Source organism: Esox lucius, chromosome 17 (genome assembly GCF_011004845.1).
Source record: "Esox lucius isolate fEsoLuc1 chromosome 17, fEsoLuc1.pri, whole genome shotgun sequence".
Lineage (NCBI taxonomy): Eukaryota > Metazoa > Chordata > Actinopteri > Esociformes > Esocidae > Esox > Esox lucius.
Genome location: NC_047585.1, coordinates 22,983,000 through 22,997,789, shown reverse-complemented (window position 1 = coordinate 22,997,789; position 14,790 = coordinate 22,983,000). Strand labels below are relative to the sequence as shown.

General features: G+C 39.1%; 1 protein-coding gene across 7 annotated transcripts in view; it reads right to left on the bottom strand.

Moving 5' to 3' along the window:
* Positions 1-14,790, bottom strand: part of ephb2b (eph receptor B2b) — a 175,619-nt gene that overhangs the window by 107,356 nt on the left and 53,473 nt on the right. For 6 of the 7 annotated variants that reach the window (XM_020055922.2, XM_034287449.1, XM_034287451.1 and 3 more), the window contains exon 2: positions 7,601-7,680. In XM_020055922.2, coding sequence (XP_019911481.1) covers positions 7,601-7,680 — 80 coding nt within the window. Of the gene's footprint in view, positions 1-7,600; positions 7,681-7,893; positions 7,973-14,790 lie in introns of those variants that run through there. The other variant, XM_010881658.3, reaches the window with a different exon arrangement.

Here is a 14,790-nt window from a genome sequence, read left to right as displayed (position 1 = left end):
TACAAAATGACCTCCAGCGGGCTACTGGTGTGAATGTTTCTGACTAAACTCCCAGAAACAAACTCCATGAGGGTGGCATAAGGGTCCAATGTCCTCTAGTGGGACACATGCTCACAGCCAAGCACCATGCAGCTTGAGTGGCATTCGCCAGAGAAAACCAGAATTGACAGGTCGGCCACTAGCGCCCTTTTCTTTTCACAGATTAGAGCAGGTTCACACTGAGCACGTGACAGAAGTGAAAGAGTCTGGAGACACTGTTGTGAATGTTATGCTGCCTGCCACATGACAGGTTTGGCGATGGGTCAGTGATGGTCTGGGGAGGCATATTCTTAGAGGGTCGCACAGACCTCCACGTGCTAGCCAACGGTACCCTGACTGCTGTTAGGTACAGGGATGAAATCCTCGGACACATTGTCAGAACTTACACTGGTGCAGTGGGCCCTGGGTTCCTCCTGGTGCAGGACAATGCCCATCCTCATGCAGCCACAGGGTGTCGGCAGTTTGTGGATGACAAAAGCATTGATGCCATTGACTGGCCCTCAATCGGTTGGTGATTTTGGCACGAAATGCATAATGTACAGTAAAGATATGAATCTATAATATATTTAGTTCATCGAGACCCAACAAGTGATGTACATTTTCCAATTATTTTATGAGGAGTGTATACAGTGGATCTAAAAAGTATATACACCCCTGTTAAAATGACAGGTTTTTGTGATGTACAAGAATAAGACAAAGATAAATCATGTCAGACATTTTTCTACTTTTAATGTGACCTATAATGTGAACAATTCAATAGAAAAACAAACTGAAATCCTCAAGGGGGAAAAATGAAAAATAAAAACCTTACAATAACCTGGTTGCATAAGTGTGCTCTTACAACTGGGGATTTGGCTGTGTTCAGAATTAACCAATCACATTCAAACTCATGTTGAATAGAAGTCATTACACACCTGACATCATTTAAAGTGACTCACAAATAAAGTTCAGCTGTTCTAGTAGGATTTTCCAGAAATGTTCTTAGTTCTCAGAGCAAAAGCCGTGGTCTGCAGAGAGCTTCCAAAGCATCAGAGGGATCTCATTGTTGAAAGATATCAGTTAGGAGAAGGGTACAGGAGAATTTTCCATTTGATATACAAAGGAACACAGTGAAGACAGTCATCATCAAGTGGAGAAAATATGGCACAACAGAGACATTACCAAGAACTGGACATCCCTCCAAAATTGATGAAAAGACGAGAAGAAAACTGGTCAGGGAGACTTCCAAGAGGCCTACAGCAACATTAAAGGAACTGCAGGAATTTCTAGCAAGTACTGGCTGTGTGCTACATGTGATAACAATTTCCCGTATTCTTCATATGAATGGGCTATTGGGTAGGGTGGCAAAAACAAACATCAAGTCCCCCAAAAGCATGTGAGAAAATGTGTCATGGTCTGATGAAACCAAGGTTGAACTTTTTGGCCATAATTCCAAAAGGTATGTTTGGCGCAAATAACAACACTACACATAACCCAAAGAACACCATACCCACAGTGGTGGCAGCATCATGCTTTGGGGATATTTTTCTTCAGCTGGAACCCGGGCCTTAGTCAGGGTGGAGGGAATTATGAACAGTTCCAGACACAAGCAATTTTGGCACAAAACCTTCAGGAAGCCCTTAGAAAGATGTCAGAAGATGAAGAGGAAGTTCGCCTTTCAGCACAACAACGACCAAATCCATGACCAAAGCACACATCCAAATCCACAAAAGCATGGTTTCACCAGAAGAAGATTAACGTTTTGGAATGGCCCAGCCAGAGCCCAGACCCAAATTCAATTGAACATCTGTGGGGTGATCTGAAGAGGGTTGTGTACAGGAGATGTCCTCGCAGATTTGGAGCGCTTTTGCAAAGAAGAGTGGCCAAATATTGCCACGTCAAAATGTGCCATGCTAATAGACACCTACCCAAAAAGTCTGAGTGCTGTAATAAAATCAAAAGGTGCTTCAACAAAGTATTAGTTTAAGGTGAGCACACTTATGCAACCAGGTTATTGTGAGTTTTTTATTTTTTATTCCCCCCCCAAAAAAAACATTCACATTAAAGGTCACATTAAAGGTGGGAAAAGTTGTTTTATCTTTGTCTCATTCTTTTACATCACAAGAATCTGGCATTTAAACTGAGGTGTGTAGACTTTTTATATCCACTGTATATATATATCATACATTTCAGAACTTTCTTCTGAAAGTCATCAGTCTGTCCTTGTTCTAAGAAATGAAGGCTATTCTGTGTGAGAATCTGCAGAGAAACTGAACATCTTGTACAACAATGTGTAGTACCTCCTTCTCCGAAGAGCACAAACTGGCTCTAACCATAATAGAAAGAGGAGCGGGAGGCTACAGCGCACAACTGCGCAAGAGGACAAATACATTAGGATATCTAGTTTGATGTCTCACAGGTCCTCAACTGACGGCTTCATTAAATAGTACCCACAAAACACCAGTCTCAACATCCACAGTGAGGTGACTCCGGGATGCAGGCCTTCTAGGCAGAGTTGCAAGAAAAAGACAGACCTAAAACTGGCCATTAAAAAGAAAAGATTAAGATGGGCAAATAACCATAGACACTGGAAAGAGGAAAAACTCTGCCTAGATATAAAACAATCTACAGCTTTTTGTAATATACAACAATCTATAGCTTTATCTTTAAGAAGCTGTTGATCCTCTGTGGGATACAAGGATTTCCATTGTGTCGATTTCTAAACCTCTTAAGGATCAGGGCCAAAATCTCAATATTCGCCTAAAATGACATACCCAAATCAAACTGCTTGTAGCTCAGGCCCTTAGTGATGTAGAGACTTGTGATAGGTCACCTTTGAAAGGAGACACTTTAAAGTTTGTGGAGATGTTAAATGTATGTAGGCAACATCTTAAGTCTAGCAAAAGATTAAACACAAAACAAAACATGCGTTTTCCATAAAAAAGAAAGTTGCATCAAATTTGCAATGCAGAGGGAAAGGCATAAATTGAGAAATAAAGCTTGGGACAATAGATGTTGTCCACCAAGGGACAGCAGTATGCCTGCCAAAGTTTAGACTGATAGAGTCATGAACCAGCGAGCTACCAAATATTTTGTATGTGGACCCCCAAGTGTCCCTCATGATTATGCACATATATGACATATGTGCAGATTTAGTCGCAAGTGTTACATTTTTGGAACACTTGGCTTTAACAGGTTTTAAATGTGTCCATTTATTTATGATAACAGGAGTATTATCACTTTGGAAATTTAATTCAGTAATATCGGGGGAGAGCTTAGCTTCACCTAGTGCATTGGACATTGCCTATGACCACTGTAGAACTGTAAACAGTTTATGTTTACCAAACCTTGACTGTGCCACTAGCTGACAAGTGCCTGAAAAGCCCCACAAGGAATGCAAATTTGCCTGCATTACCAAAAGGATGCATAATCAGCAGAGATTTCCTGATGTCAGTGCACTCAACTGACTACTTCAGCATGCATCAGGTGAGTACTCATGCCCTCATATGCAATGACCCATGTCAGTTTCTGGTTGAAAGAGCTATGTGGAAAAAAAGCATAATGACATACAACAGATGTCTTTTAAGAAAAGATTTCTACAATCTGCACCAAATTTGTTTTATTTTTGTTGTTGGATTGAGACATGGCTGTAGACGCAATTGGATAGGCCTGGCTCTAAATAAATACCTGCCTTTATTTAGCTCTATAATTAAAGTGGAAGCTTATTATTAGCTAGTAGTTGTGAGTCATTTCTGTGGCATTTTAATTTGATATGTTCAGAAATTATAAAAATCAGGGCTGCCAAAATTAACACTTTAATGCATGCAATTAATTAACAATTCTTAATGCCATATTTGTTTTGTTTGCCGTTGATGCATTTTTATTTTTTTGAGCCTCAGAACCATAGTTAGTGCTTAACTTGAGGAGGTGTTGTCATTTATTCATTTGCAACAGTATATAGGTAACTTGTTTTGGCACTTCACTTGTGCTGGAGTGGTCGAGAGCGCTTCAAATTAACTTTTTGCCGGACCGCGTAAGCAAAGCCGGCCAAGAAGAGCGAATGTCTCCTACTGAGTGAGTGAATGATGAGTTACTGAATGACTACCCCTTGTTAAATTGTGTACAACCTACATTAGAACACAGTCTGTGCTGTTCCAATTCAAATTAGAATACCTACAAGAACAGCCACACCTCTCTGACCCTTCACTGAAACTGAACCCTAGACGCTGTGTGGACAAATCCACCTGTTAACCTTGCTTTTAGCATGGTAAGTAATTTTATGTTGCTGCTAGTGGCAAGGAAAAAGTCCCTAAGAAGGCTGAATTTTAGGAAGAAACCTAGAGAGGAACCAGGCTCAGAGGGGTGACCAGTCCTCTTCTGGCTGTGCCGGGTGAGATATTAAGAGTCCAATTGGAATAATTAGTACATTTCTCTGGGCTAAATCCAGAGTCCATTTGATTTTAGAATAGGTCAAAAGTATGACCAGGTGGACATGGACAGGGATAGCAACGGGCCCCCCAAACCAGGGACTCCGCAGGTGTGGACCAGGACCTCATGTCCTCCTAAAGTTTAAAACTGGAGGAGACTGAGAAAAGTTAGAAAGTGCATTCCTCATATCCCCCAGCACAATAGTATAGCAGCATAACACCTTGGAACTGACATAACTGACTCTGATTAATTTGTGGATAAACATCTCTGGCTATCTAGCCTACCTTATGCATGTATGTAATTAAGTAATCTACCTTATGGCATTTGGAAATCATTTAATAAAGACACGTATTTGGCTGTGGCCCTGACCTGAACCCAATTCTAGCCACATTTAGCCTAATAATCAAAGTACAATACCTTGAAAATTATTGGTTTGATTTAGTGTTGGATAACATGCCTGCAGCTTTCCAGAGGAGCTGATATGTGTTTCAAACAGAATCCTAACATAATTGTTATTGTACCTGGTGCCTTGATCAAAAGCAAAATGGTAGAAGATGGTAGAACTACTGGATCATAGACCAATAACTTTCCATTTGGATTTACATGGGCTACCAATAGATTCTGCCAGTCATTTTGATAATTTGAGGGGAGATGTTTATGGGCTGTGACATAAACTGTTCTAATGTATATTCAGCCCTGTATGGGCATTCATTGGATAGTCTGAAATTCTATTGCTTAGGATTGAATTTCTTTTGATGGAAAATGTGAAAAGTATTTTTTTCCACCTACAGTAGTGTCCAAGCTATTGTAGCTACTAATGTGTAATTTGAAGAGCCTTTGCAAATCGATGAAAAGAATTACATACATTCTTAGTAAGTCAGTGACATCGTAAAATGTGCAGGTTTCGCATTGAAATGAAAGGGACAGACCTATTAGATTACAATAGGCATTATTGTATAAAGAAGTGGAATATCAGGCATGTGTACTGTTACTGCACTTATAATTTATTTAGAATTCATCAGGTACAATATCCAGAAATATTTGCAAAAGCTGTTCTCAAATTCAAAAAGGTTACTTCACCAGAGTGGAAAAAGAGAACCAGTCAATGAAAGAGAGTGTTGAATTTAGTCAATAATTAATTTAATAGCTGTTTGAAGTACCATCTTGAAGTCTCCTAATCCATAGTTTATATGTGCAAAACAATTGGGGATAAACTATGTTATATCAATGCTGACATGTGAAACCATGCCCATAAGACATCTAGAGTTAGCAACTTAAGGTCAAGCAATACCTAGCCTCAGTTGAAGCATGACCTGGAATTTGAAGACAAAAAAAGATAGCTAATGAAGCAATTTAAAATATGCTTAGTTAGATCCAACTTGGTACATAGTACACCTACCTTGGCAAACCCCTGGAGAGCGTTCCTCATCTGTCGGATAGTTCTTTTTAGTTTTTTTCACCATTATGATGAGCATTGTTTTGTCACCCACTCTAAAGGTCATTTGGAATTGTTGAGTTTGCAAGCACTCTTTTCTACTTAATGTATCAAACAATTGATGTTTGACTTTGATAGATTTATTTAGATTAATCTGAATAACTGATTTGCATTCACACTAATCTGGTCCTCATTTTGTCAGAGAATAGTGAAGACTAGACATTGACAGCTCTCTTGTGCATGCACTAATGATGCAAGCAATCACATGACTAAAAAGAAACAGCTGTGAAACCAGTGCTGTCATTTCTTAATGGTTCATTCAACATGGTTAAAAAATACCTTTCAAATTAAAGTCTCCACATTAACCAAATAGTCATCATATAATTTCAACGTGATGGAATACAGGGCCAAACAAATGAAACAATACTTTATGAATTCACTGAAGGTTCCATTATCAGGAATCTTAGACCAGGCCAATTTGTCCTCTCAAATTATTTGTAAAAGCAGGAAAGAGACAAGAAGTATTTTCATCTCAAAGGGAGATGATGCTGAGTTATATTATTGGAGAAGATTTTGGAACATGTACAAGTTCACTGTTTGAGCTCTTTTTAGTATTCTTGCTTTTTTCTTACTTAAAGCATGATAGAGTATAATTCAAACCAGTCTGGATCCCAACCACAGAAGCATAAATATTTGAATAAAATAGGGAGTGGTTTTCTGAAAGTCTACAAAATACTTCTCTGTGTTTTGTACCCAGAATGAAGAGTCTGGAGGTTCTGGTTTCAGCTGGCCTGGAGAGGGCTTGGCTTGTGTGTGGCTGAAACCAATGGCTTGGCACACCATGTGGAAATACTTTGCATCAACCACTGCTGGAGCACATATAACGTTGATTCAGCCTGCTCCGGTGGGATGGAACACCGGTTATGACATCACAAACTGATTACAACAGACCAATGACCATCCTTGTGCATATTTGGCTTTTCTCAACAACTACATATAACAGTATATTAATGTGGAAATATGCCTGTCCCTGCTCTCTGCAAATCTCAAAGTTCAGATTGTAGGCAAAAAAAAAAAGTATATCGTAGTAATCCTTATTATAATAATATAGTGGCAATGCTTATTATGAGGATAAACAACTGAAAAATCGGAAACCTGCCTCCAGGGCTGTCACAGGATATAACAATTTCTTTTTTTTGATAATCTTCCATGGAACATATTTACTGTAATTGTACAACTTTGGTTTAAGACAAGCAGAGATGAAACTTTAGAATATTATTAATGGCAGAAAAAATATTTGAAGTAGGCTATAGATAGTAGTATCAAAAAGTGCAATGAATAAACATTTTATTTTAATGACAGACAAATTCATCCAAGACTGTTTGTCAATGTTCTTCATTAGGTAAATTGAAATGTAATTGATTTCGAAGTGTATGAAATCATACACCTTACATCCTTCTTAATTCTGTATCAATGTTATGTCAAACAACAATGTATTCAAAGTTCTGCCCAGTATTTTACAACAAGGAACTAGAAAAGGAATAAGAACAGGAAACAATCCAGTAAAATCACTGCTAATATATTTGTTCCCATCAGTCATGAGATACTCATAAAGGATATTTTGAATTTAAAATGAAATTAAAAGAACAAAGTAAAATTTGAAAATTATATGTATCATATCAGCAAGTACTAATAAGTAGATGACGGGGTAGCACTTACACTGTTGTCACTGGACCCTGACACAGGATAGACTGTCCAGCCCAACTCAGCTGTGGCTGTGGTGGAGTCCATTAGTGTCTCTGTGGAAGAGAGAGGGCGGTCAGGCAATGTCCAAGTCATACAGCAGAGCAGCTTTAAACAAATAATATAACAACAGGGCAGATTCATGGTTGATGAGCATAGGAGAGTTCAGAGTCTCTGAACACTGTCCATCGATGTGGAAGAGAACAGATCATTGGGTCCACTGAAACCTAGGTGGACTCTACCACAGCTAAAAAGCCACTACATTATACCGTAGGTCAACTTCCACTCCACAGGCACAAGTTCTTTCAGTTTGTCCCGTTGGCTTTGAGTGGCAAGCACCCGGCTGAAAAAGCAAATCTGCTGCGGTAGCGAGAGGGGCCACTCTAGATGCACTGGATTAGCTGGGGGAAAAGAACACCTCTGGTAATTGGGGTCAAATAGAATGTCTCCTGTGTGTCATGAGGTCTTCTGTGGCCAGCCAATGACATACCAGCAGCAAGCCAGGCTATTAGTCAGTCAATGCTTTCATTCTGAGGGACAGGGAGGGAAAGAGAACAGAAGCAGGGTACTGCAGGCTTAATGAATTTCCTCTGCTTATTAGCGCAGCAGCACTAATCTTGAGCTAGGGCAGGTGCAGACAACATTCATTAGGTGTTAGGCGTCAGCCGCAACTCCAAACAGGCAGAGAGTGATGTCTGTAACTCTCCTTCACAAGCCATCTACTAACTATAAGTCACTGTTTTGGTGATTGTTGGTCTCAAGTAATTTGTCATATTTTAGGTGTTATTCTATACCAACAAAATATAAAAGAAATGTTGTAATTCCTGTTTGGAAATTTGATAAAAAGACTCTTCGGCTGACATCTGTACTAGGACCATGATTTGATTGTCGCACAGGATAAAAAAATAAATAAAAATCTACATGTAATATTAACAAAGCATATGCCTAAACCCGTGACAGAACAGCACTAAATATGTTTTGGAATGTTCCAGTATTTCAGGACGCATTTACTGTCTCTGGTTTTAAAAGTTAATTTCACAGTAAATTTCAATAGTTCATATTATTTAACATATGTCATTATAGGTCTTATTTCATAAAAACTTGACTGGACAGTTACATTTTATTAATTAACATGCTCTACATGCAAATATATATTTTTGAAATGTGATGAACCTCAGCCTCAACAATATATGCTAAACCTAATAACACATTTCAAATCCACTTTAGTTATCACAAAGCCCAAATCATGTAATTAGGCAGATGAGGCTACATTTATGCTGCAATTGATAACCTTGTGCAACTCTCAGTTGAACCGTCTACGTGTGGTACGCGGTAATATGGAAATGATCCTCATTAATGATAATGATAATTAGCTGAGGTGTAACGTGAGATGGATGAACCCCTTGGGGGATGATTAGGGAGTTTTGTGGTGTGGACAACAGGCAAGGAGGGAGGGAAATAATTTAATATGTGAACGTAGACAGCCACTAGAATTCTCACCACTCCCTTAGTCAGGTACACAACAACTGTCCGATTTTTACTATCAGACACCTGCATCCCGGACAAGAAGTATCTTAACCTGAAAGACTTTCTCCCTCATGCAATTCATATAGAATGCAGCCAAACAATTTAATTACCTAATGCAGTGCTCACTTATTCCCTACCAGCACTGTCCGTCACTGAGTCACAAGCTCAGAAAAAAGTCCCCAGGCTCCAATCAAGCAACACATTAGAGGGATGTGGCCACTCAGGGAGAGTTTGGGTCACAAACTCAGACAAATGTCACACAGCCCCAGGAGAGCAGCAGTTAGACACAACAAAAAGATAAGCATTTGAAATGCTGAAAGGAATCCTCTGTAAAGAGAGTACACAGTGGCAGAACACTTCACGACTGTGGCGGAATAAAAATAAATAAAAACATTAACTGAGTACAGACTTAGTGAGTATGTCTTTGTAATTGAGAGAGGCCGCCATAGGCAGAAATGACTCTCAAGAAAAAACAGGCTACATGTACACTGCCCACAAAATTAGGTGGAAACCGAGCTGCTCTTCATAACCGGACAAATGTATGACCACAGTAGAGCCACATATTTCCCTATGATCATACAGACCCATAAAGATGTTTAATCAAATCCAACATTGATAAACTCTGTATCAATTGGACAAAATACCAGTGTCCAAAAACAGCAACAAGATTTCTGACCAGTTGCCATGAGAAAAATGCAACCGGTTAAGCATAAAAACATAGGAAAAATAAATGTAATTTCCCTTAGCATACTTAAACCCATTTGCACAGTGTTACAACACTGTACATATAAAACTTAAAATGCCTTTATCCTTCTGAAAATGTTGTGTGTGATGTTTAGTTCAAATTTCAGTTTATTTTATTTTTCGCTTCTGTTACTTATTATTTTTTGCTTATTTTCCACATACTTTGGCAATGTAAGCTAATGCTTTCCATGCCAATAATGCCATTAAACTGAATTGAGAAAGACAGAAAAAGAGGCGGCAGGGCTCCAGCGAGGAACAGGGAAATAAACAGCAGCGAGGAAGCCAGGACTGACGGTCAAGTCAAGACTGACAGTTTACACTGAGGTCTGGAGGTGACAACACTTTCCAGTCTGGGCCTCTGGCTCAGCTGGGGGTAAAAGGCCACCAGCTCTATTTCAGAGATACGTATTCAAGCAGACAGAAAGGAGTTTTATCAACTACTCCATCTTAGCCTCAACACTGAAGAGCATTAATATGCAATGGGACCTGGGAGTTTTAGAAAGGCTTAGGTTAAGTCCTGAGAGTGCTTCTTCGAACTCTTCCTTATGTAAGGGGAGTTTTGAGATGATTTGAAATCATTGACAGGGCTGTTTGAAGTTACAGAGCGGTCAGACAGGAGATGTTAGCAGTACCCCGACAGCACTCACTTCTCTCTTAGAGCTAGTGTTCACTGCAGACACAGCCTCTCAGCTTTTCAGAGAATGGTATCAGATTTAAAAATAAAGGTTAGAGAGCAACTGTTCACAAGCCGATAATCAAAACAAACAGAACACATACCTAAATTAATTGACATTGATCTAGATGCTTCTAGATGGGATTTTTGTAGTTGAAATTGATTGGTCAACAGCCACATTCTAAAGGCATCACAAGACATGTTGTCCCCGACTTTAGCTGTTTTAACCATAATAGTAGCCTAACCATTGATCTCAATCAATTCCATGTGGGTATGCACTTACGTTTTCCTTCCTGATATGTAGAGCGGAGCCGACCATTGGGCAATGGTGCAACAAGCACTTTTTCTATACACAAAACATGCAAGCACATGTGTTAATAGATTTATTAGGTCTATGCTTGTGCCAGTCAAAGTGAAAATGACAGCTTTCAACAGCAAGACACATCATTCAGCCAGGCCTTGTCATAAAGTGCTACATTACAGAATCAAATGTAATAGATTAATAGCATATTATAACAAGCAGAAAAAGAAGAGGGCAAGCCTACTTCAGCCCGCAATTAAAAGTGATAAATGTTGTTGCTGGATTCAATCTCGTGTCCACCACATGAGAGGCTGCACCTTCAACCACCACGCCATAGTGATATACATTCACCCAGTCGCTAAACAGCATTAAGCATTGTGTTTAACTGACTAACAGTTCTTATTAAGTTTACCTCTGCCACAAATAGCATCTATGAACTGTATGGCTTTTGCCACTGACCGTTTTAACAGCTTATTAGCCAGTAATAGGCTTACTAGTATCTACTAACTTACTTATTGGAATAGTCATAAGAATTGAGCAATTGCTAGCGAGACTGAAGATTAACTTTTCCCTGACAAAGCTATTTCATTTAATGGCACAAAAACATTTGTTTTTATTTTATTTGTGAATTTACATTAACTTGACAATAACTCACTTTTTTTGTCAAGCGATTTTTTGTCATTGTGGAAACCCCTATTCTTTTACTGCCAAAGGGGTTTGGATACAGCCTATATTACCCCCAAAAGCATGCATGGATGCGTACTTCAGAAATCCACCAGAAATAATTGCTATACTGTATAACTGTAAACAGTTTAAGTTGAAGCTTACTATAACGTAGCTACTGAATTTTGTAGCCAGCTAGGTTTTTGCCTATCCTGACCCAAAGGGCATGCACAGATGTGTACTTCGAAAATCCACCAGAAACAGTTGCAATATAACCGTAAACTGTTTTATTTTAGGCTTACTATAACATAGATACTGAAGGTTATAGCCAGTTTTTGTTTATCCGGAACAAATCCGAATGCATAATTTGTTTTGACTGTGAGGAGATTCAAACGCTATTTAAAAAGGGGTAATCAGTCAGTCAATCACTCACTCAGTAAGAAACATTCACTCTTATTGGCCATAACCATAACCACAGTAGCATAGTATAACAAAAAACATCACCTCATTTGATCACAAATGATTATTCTCCATATTAGCCTAGTAACCAATCAGAGGGCCGACTGATTCAAGCTGATAGAAGAGCAACTTTGACTGAAATAACCACTCGTTACAACCGAGGTATGCAGCAAAGCATTTGTGAAGTCACAACACGCACAACCTTGAGGCGGATGGGCTACAACAGCAAAAGACCCCACCGGGTACCATTCATCTCCACTACAAAAAGGAAAAAGAGGCTACAATTTGCACGAGCCAACCAAAATTGGACAGTTGAAAACTGGAAGAATGTTGCCTGGTCTGATGAGTCTCGATTTCTGTTGAGACATTCAGATGGTAGAGTCAGAATTAGACGTAAACAGAATGAGAACATGGATCCATCATGCCTTGTTACCACTGTGCAGGCTGGTGGTGGTGGTGTAATGGTGTGGGGGATGTTTTCTTGGCACACTTTAGGCCCCTTAGTGCCAATTGGGCATGGTTTAAATGCCACGGCCTCCTGAGCATTGTTTCTGACCATGTCCATCCCTTTATGACCACCATGTACCCATCCTCTGATGGCAACTTCCAGCAGGATAATGCACTATGTCACAAAGCTCAAATCCTGGATGTGCATCCCACAAATCTCCATCAACTGCAAGATGCTATCCTATCAATATGGGCCAACAATTCTAAAGAATGCTTTCAGCACCTTGTTGAATCAATGCCACGTAGAATGAAGGTAGTTCTGAAGGCGAAAGGGGTTCAAACACAGTATTAGTATGGTGTTCCTAATAATCCTCTAGGTGAGTGTACTACATTACAGAAGCAAATTAAATAGCAAAATATCAAAAAGTATCACATTGAATTGTAATGATAATTCTCCCTAGCACCCAAGTAACCATTTAATCTCAATCAGATTCCAGGGGAAATGTACTTACACCTTCTTGAGTTATACAGAGTTCTTTAGAAGTGAATGAACTACAGTGTTGTTTTAAATGAGTAGGCACATTTGTATAAAACATAAAGTATAGCCTCGACCTGCCCACAAACTTACAGCCTTTCGATGAACTAACAGCTGCTCTGACCAATGAGCTGTGCAGCAGATTGGCTTGGCTAGCAGATGTTCTATATGCAACTATGCAAGCATACATGTTAACAGATTTTTAAGGTCTCTGTATGTGCCATTCAACATCATTTTGAAAACGTAAGACACATCATTCACCCAAGTTTTGTCAAAATATGCAAAGTAGGGCCAAAGAAATCTCACAACACATGTGAACGAACGCACAAATGAACAGACGGAACCCTTTACGTTGTCCACCTTACTTAAATGTATTTATACAGCAGTGTTCCAAAGTTTTTGCAAGTCTTGTTAGCACAGACCAAATGAAAGTGATTCTCCCCCAAGACCAAAGGGCAGGGGATCCATGAGAGTAGGACATGGAAGGGGGAACCTTCATACAGTAGAGCTTCATGTGTGTATTTGTTTGTCCATATTTTACTCTACGTGTCCTTGATTTAAGCCGGTAATGTATGGTATGCTTTGGCTTGAGGCATTGAGGTCAGGCTTCAAAAGATGGATGGCCAGTTAGTGTGTAGGGTTGAGCAGGGCAGAGTCTGACTGATGGAAGGCATGGATGAAGTTCTGTTTCACGTCCCTGGGCCAGCACACACAGTCTCTCCCAGGCTAGGGCATTTCATCTCCCGGCTCCTCCAAACAGATGTTTCTATTTGTACTGTCTCTTTGACAGCAACAATAGTACAGATATATAATAACTAAACATATTGAATCATGTATAAATAGTTTATTAAAACTCTATGAATCAATACTAACTCTTTTGTATATATTACTACCTAATATATTACTTAGTACTATATAGTACTAATATATTTATATACACCTATTTTATCTATTTCTGTCAGGCATTTTAGTTTTTTTTTTGGACAGGCAAGTAGCAAATGATGGGAGAAAATATTCTGCAGGAAGAACAGCCTGCCAGATTCAAACCCATGCTATTGCAATACCCAGCAGGACCATCATTGGCCATATTAAATAACTCTTCAAATTAAGGATGTACATTGAACGAGCTTTTACTATCCGAATAGTAAGTGTTGTTATTCAAATACTATTCGGTTCACCGAAATACATGTTTTTAAAAACTACCGATACCACATGAGCGCTACTAGATAATGTGCGAAGGACAGTGTTCTCATGTAACATCGCCTCAATGGCCGTTCGTGTGACAAAAAAAGCGACTGCGTGTATGAAGGGAGCCGTGTGGTGGACACGCAAAACTACAGACCTAGAAGACATATTATCAACACACAACACTGAGATTATTGGATGGAAGAGTTTAGAGAAGATAGTTAGCTAAGCATGACAGCTATTTGCTCTTTGCTTAACTCACGGTTTTCTGCACTCTCAACCTCTATTCCACAGCTGAACTTTACGTAGCTTTTTGTGGCAATTCATTTTATTCGGAGGTAACATTAATTCAGTAAATATATTACATATTCCCTTTAATTAGTTGACTTTCATCCACTTGCTAACAGTAGGCTAAGAAATATATATTGCGTCATTCTGACTGGGCCCGACCACACTACTACCGCTTTGATTGAGGAATGTGAACAAACAAGTGTGAAACAGCGCCTGTTATAAAAACGATCTAAAACGGTATACTTTTTAAAAAAATGTCATGTATATCATCATATGTAAATATTTAGATTGACATTTTAAAAAGTATTTACAAAAATAATATTCAAGTATTTTTATTTCAA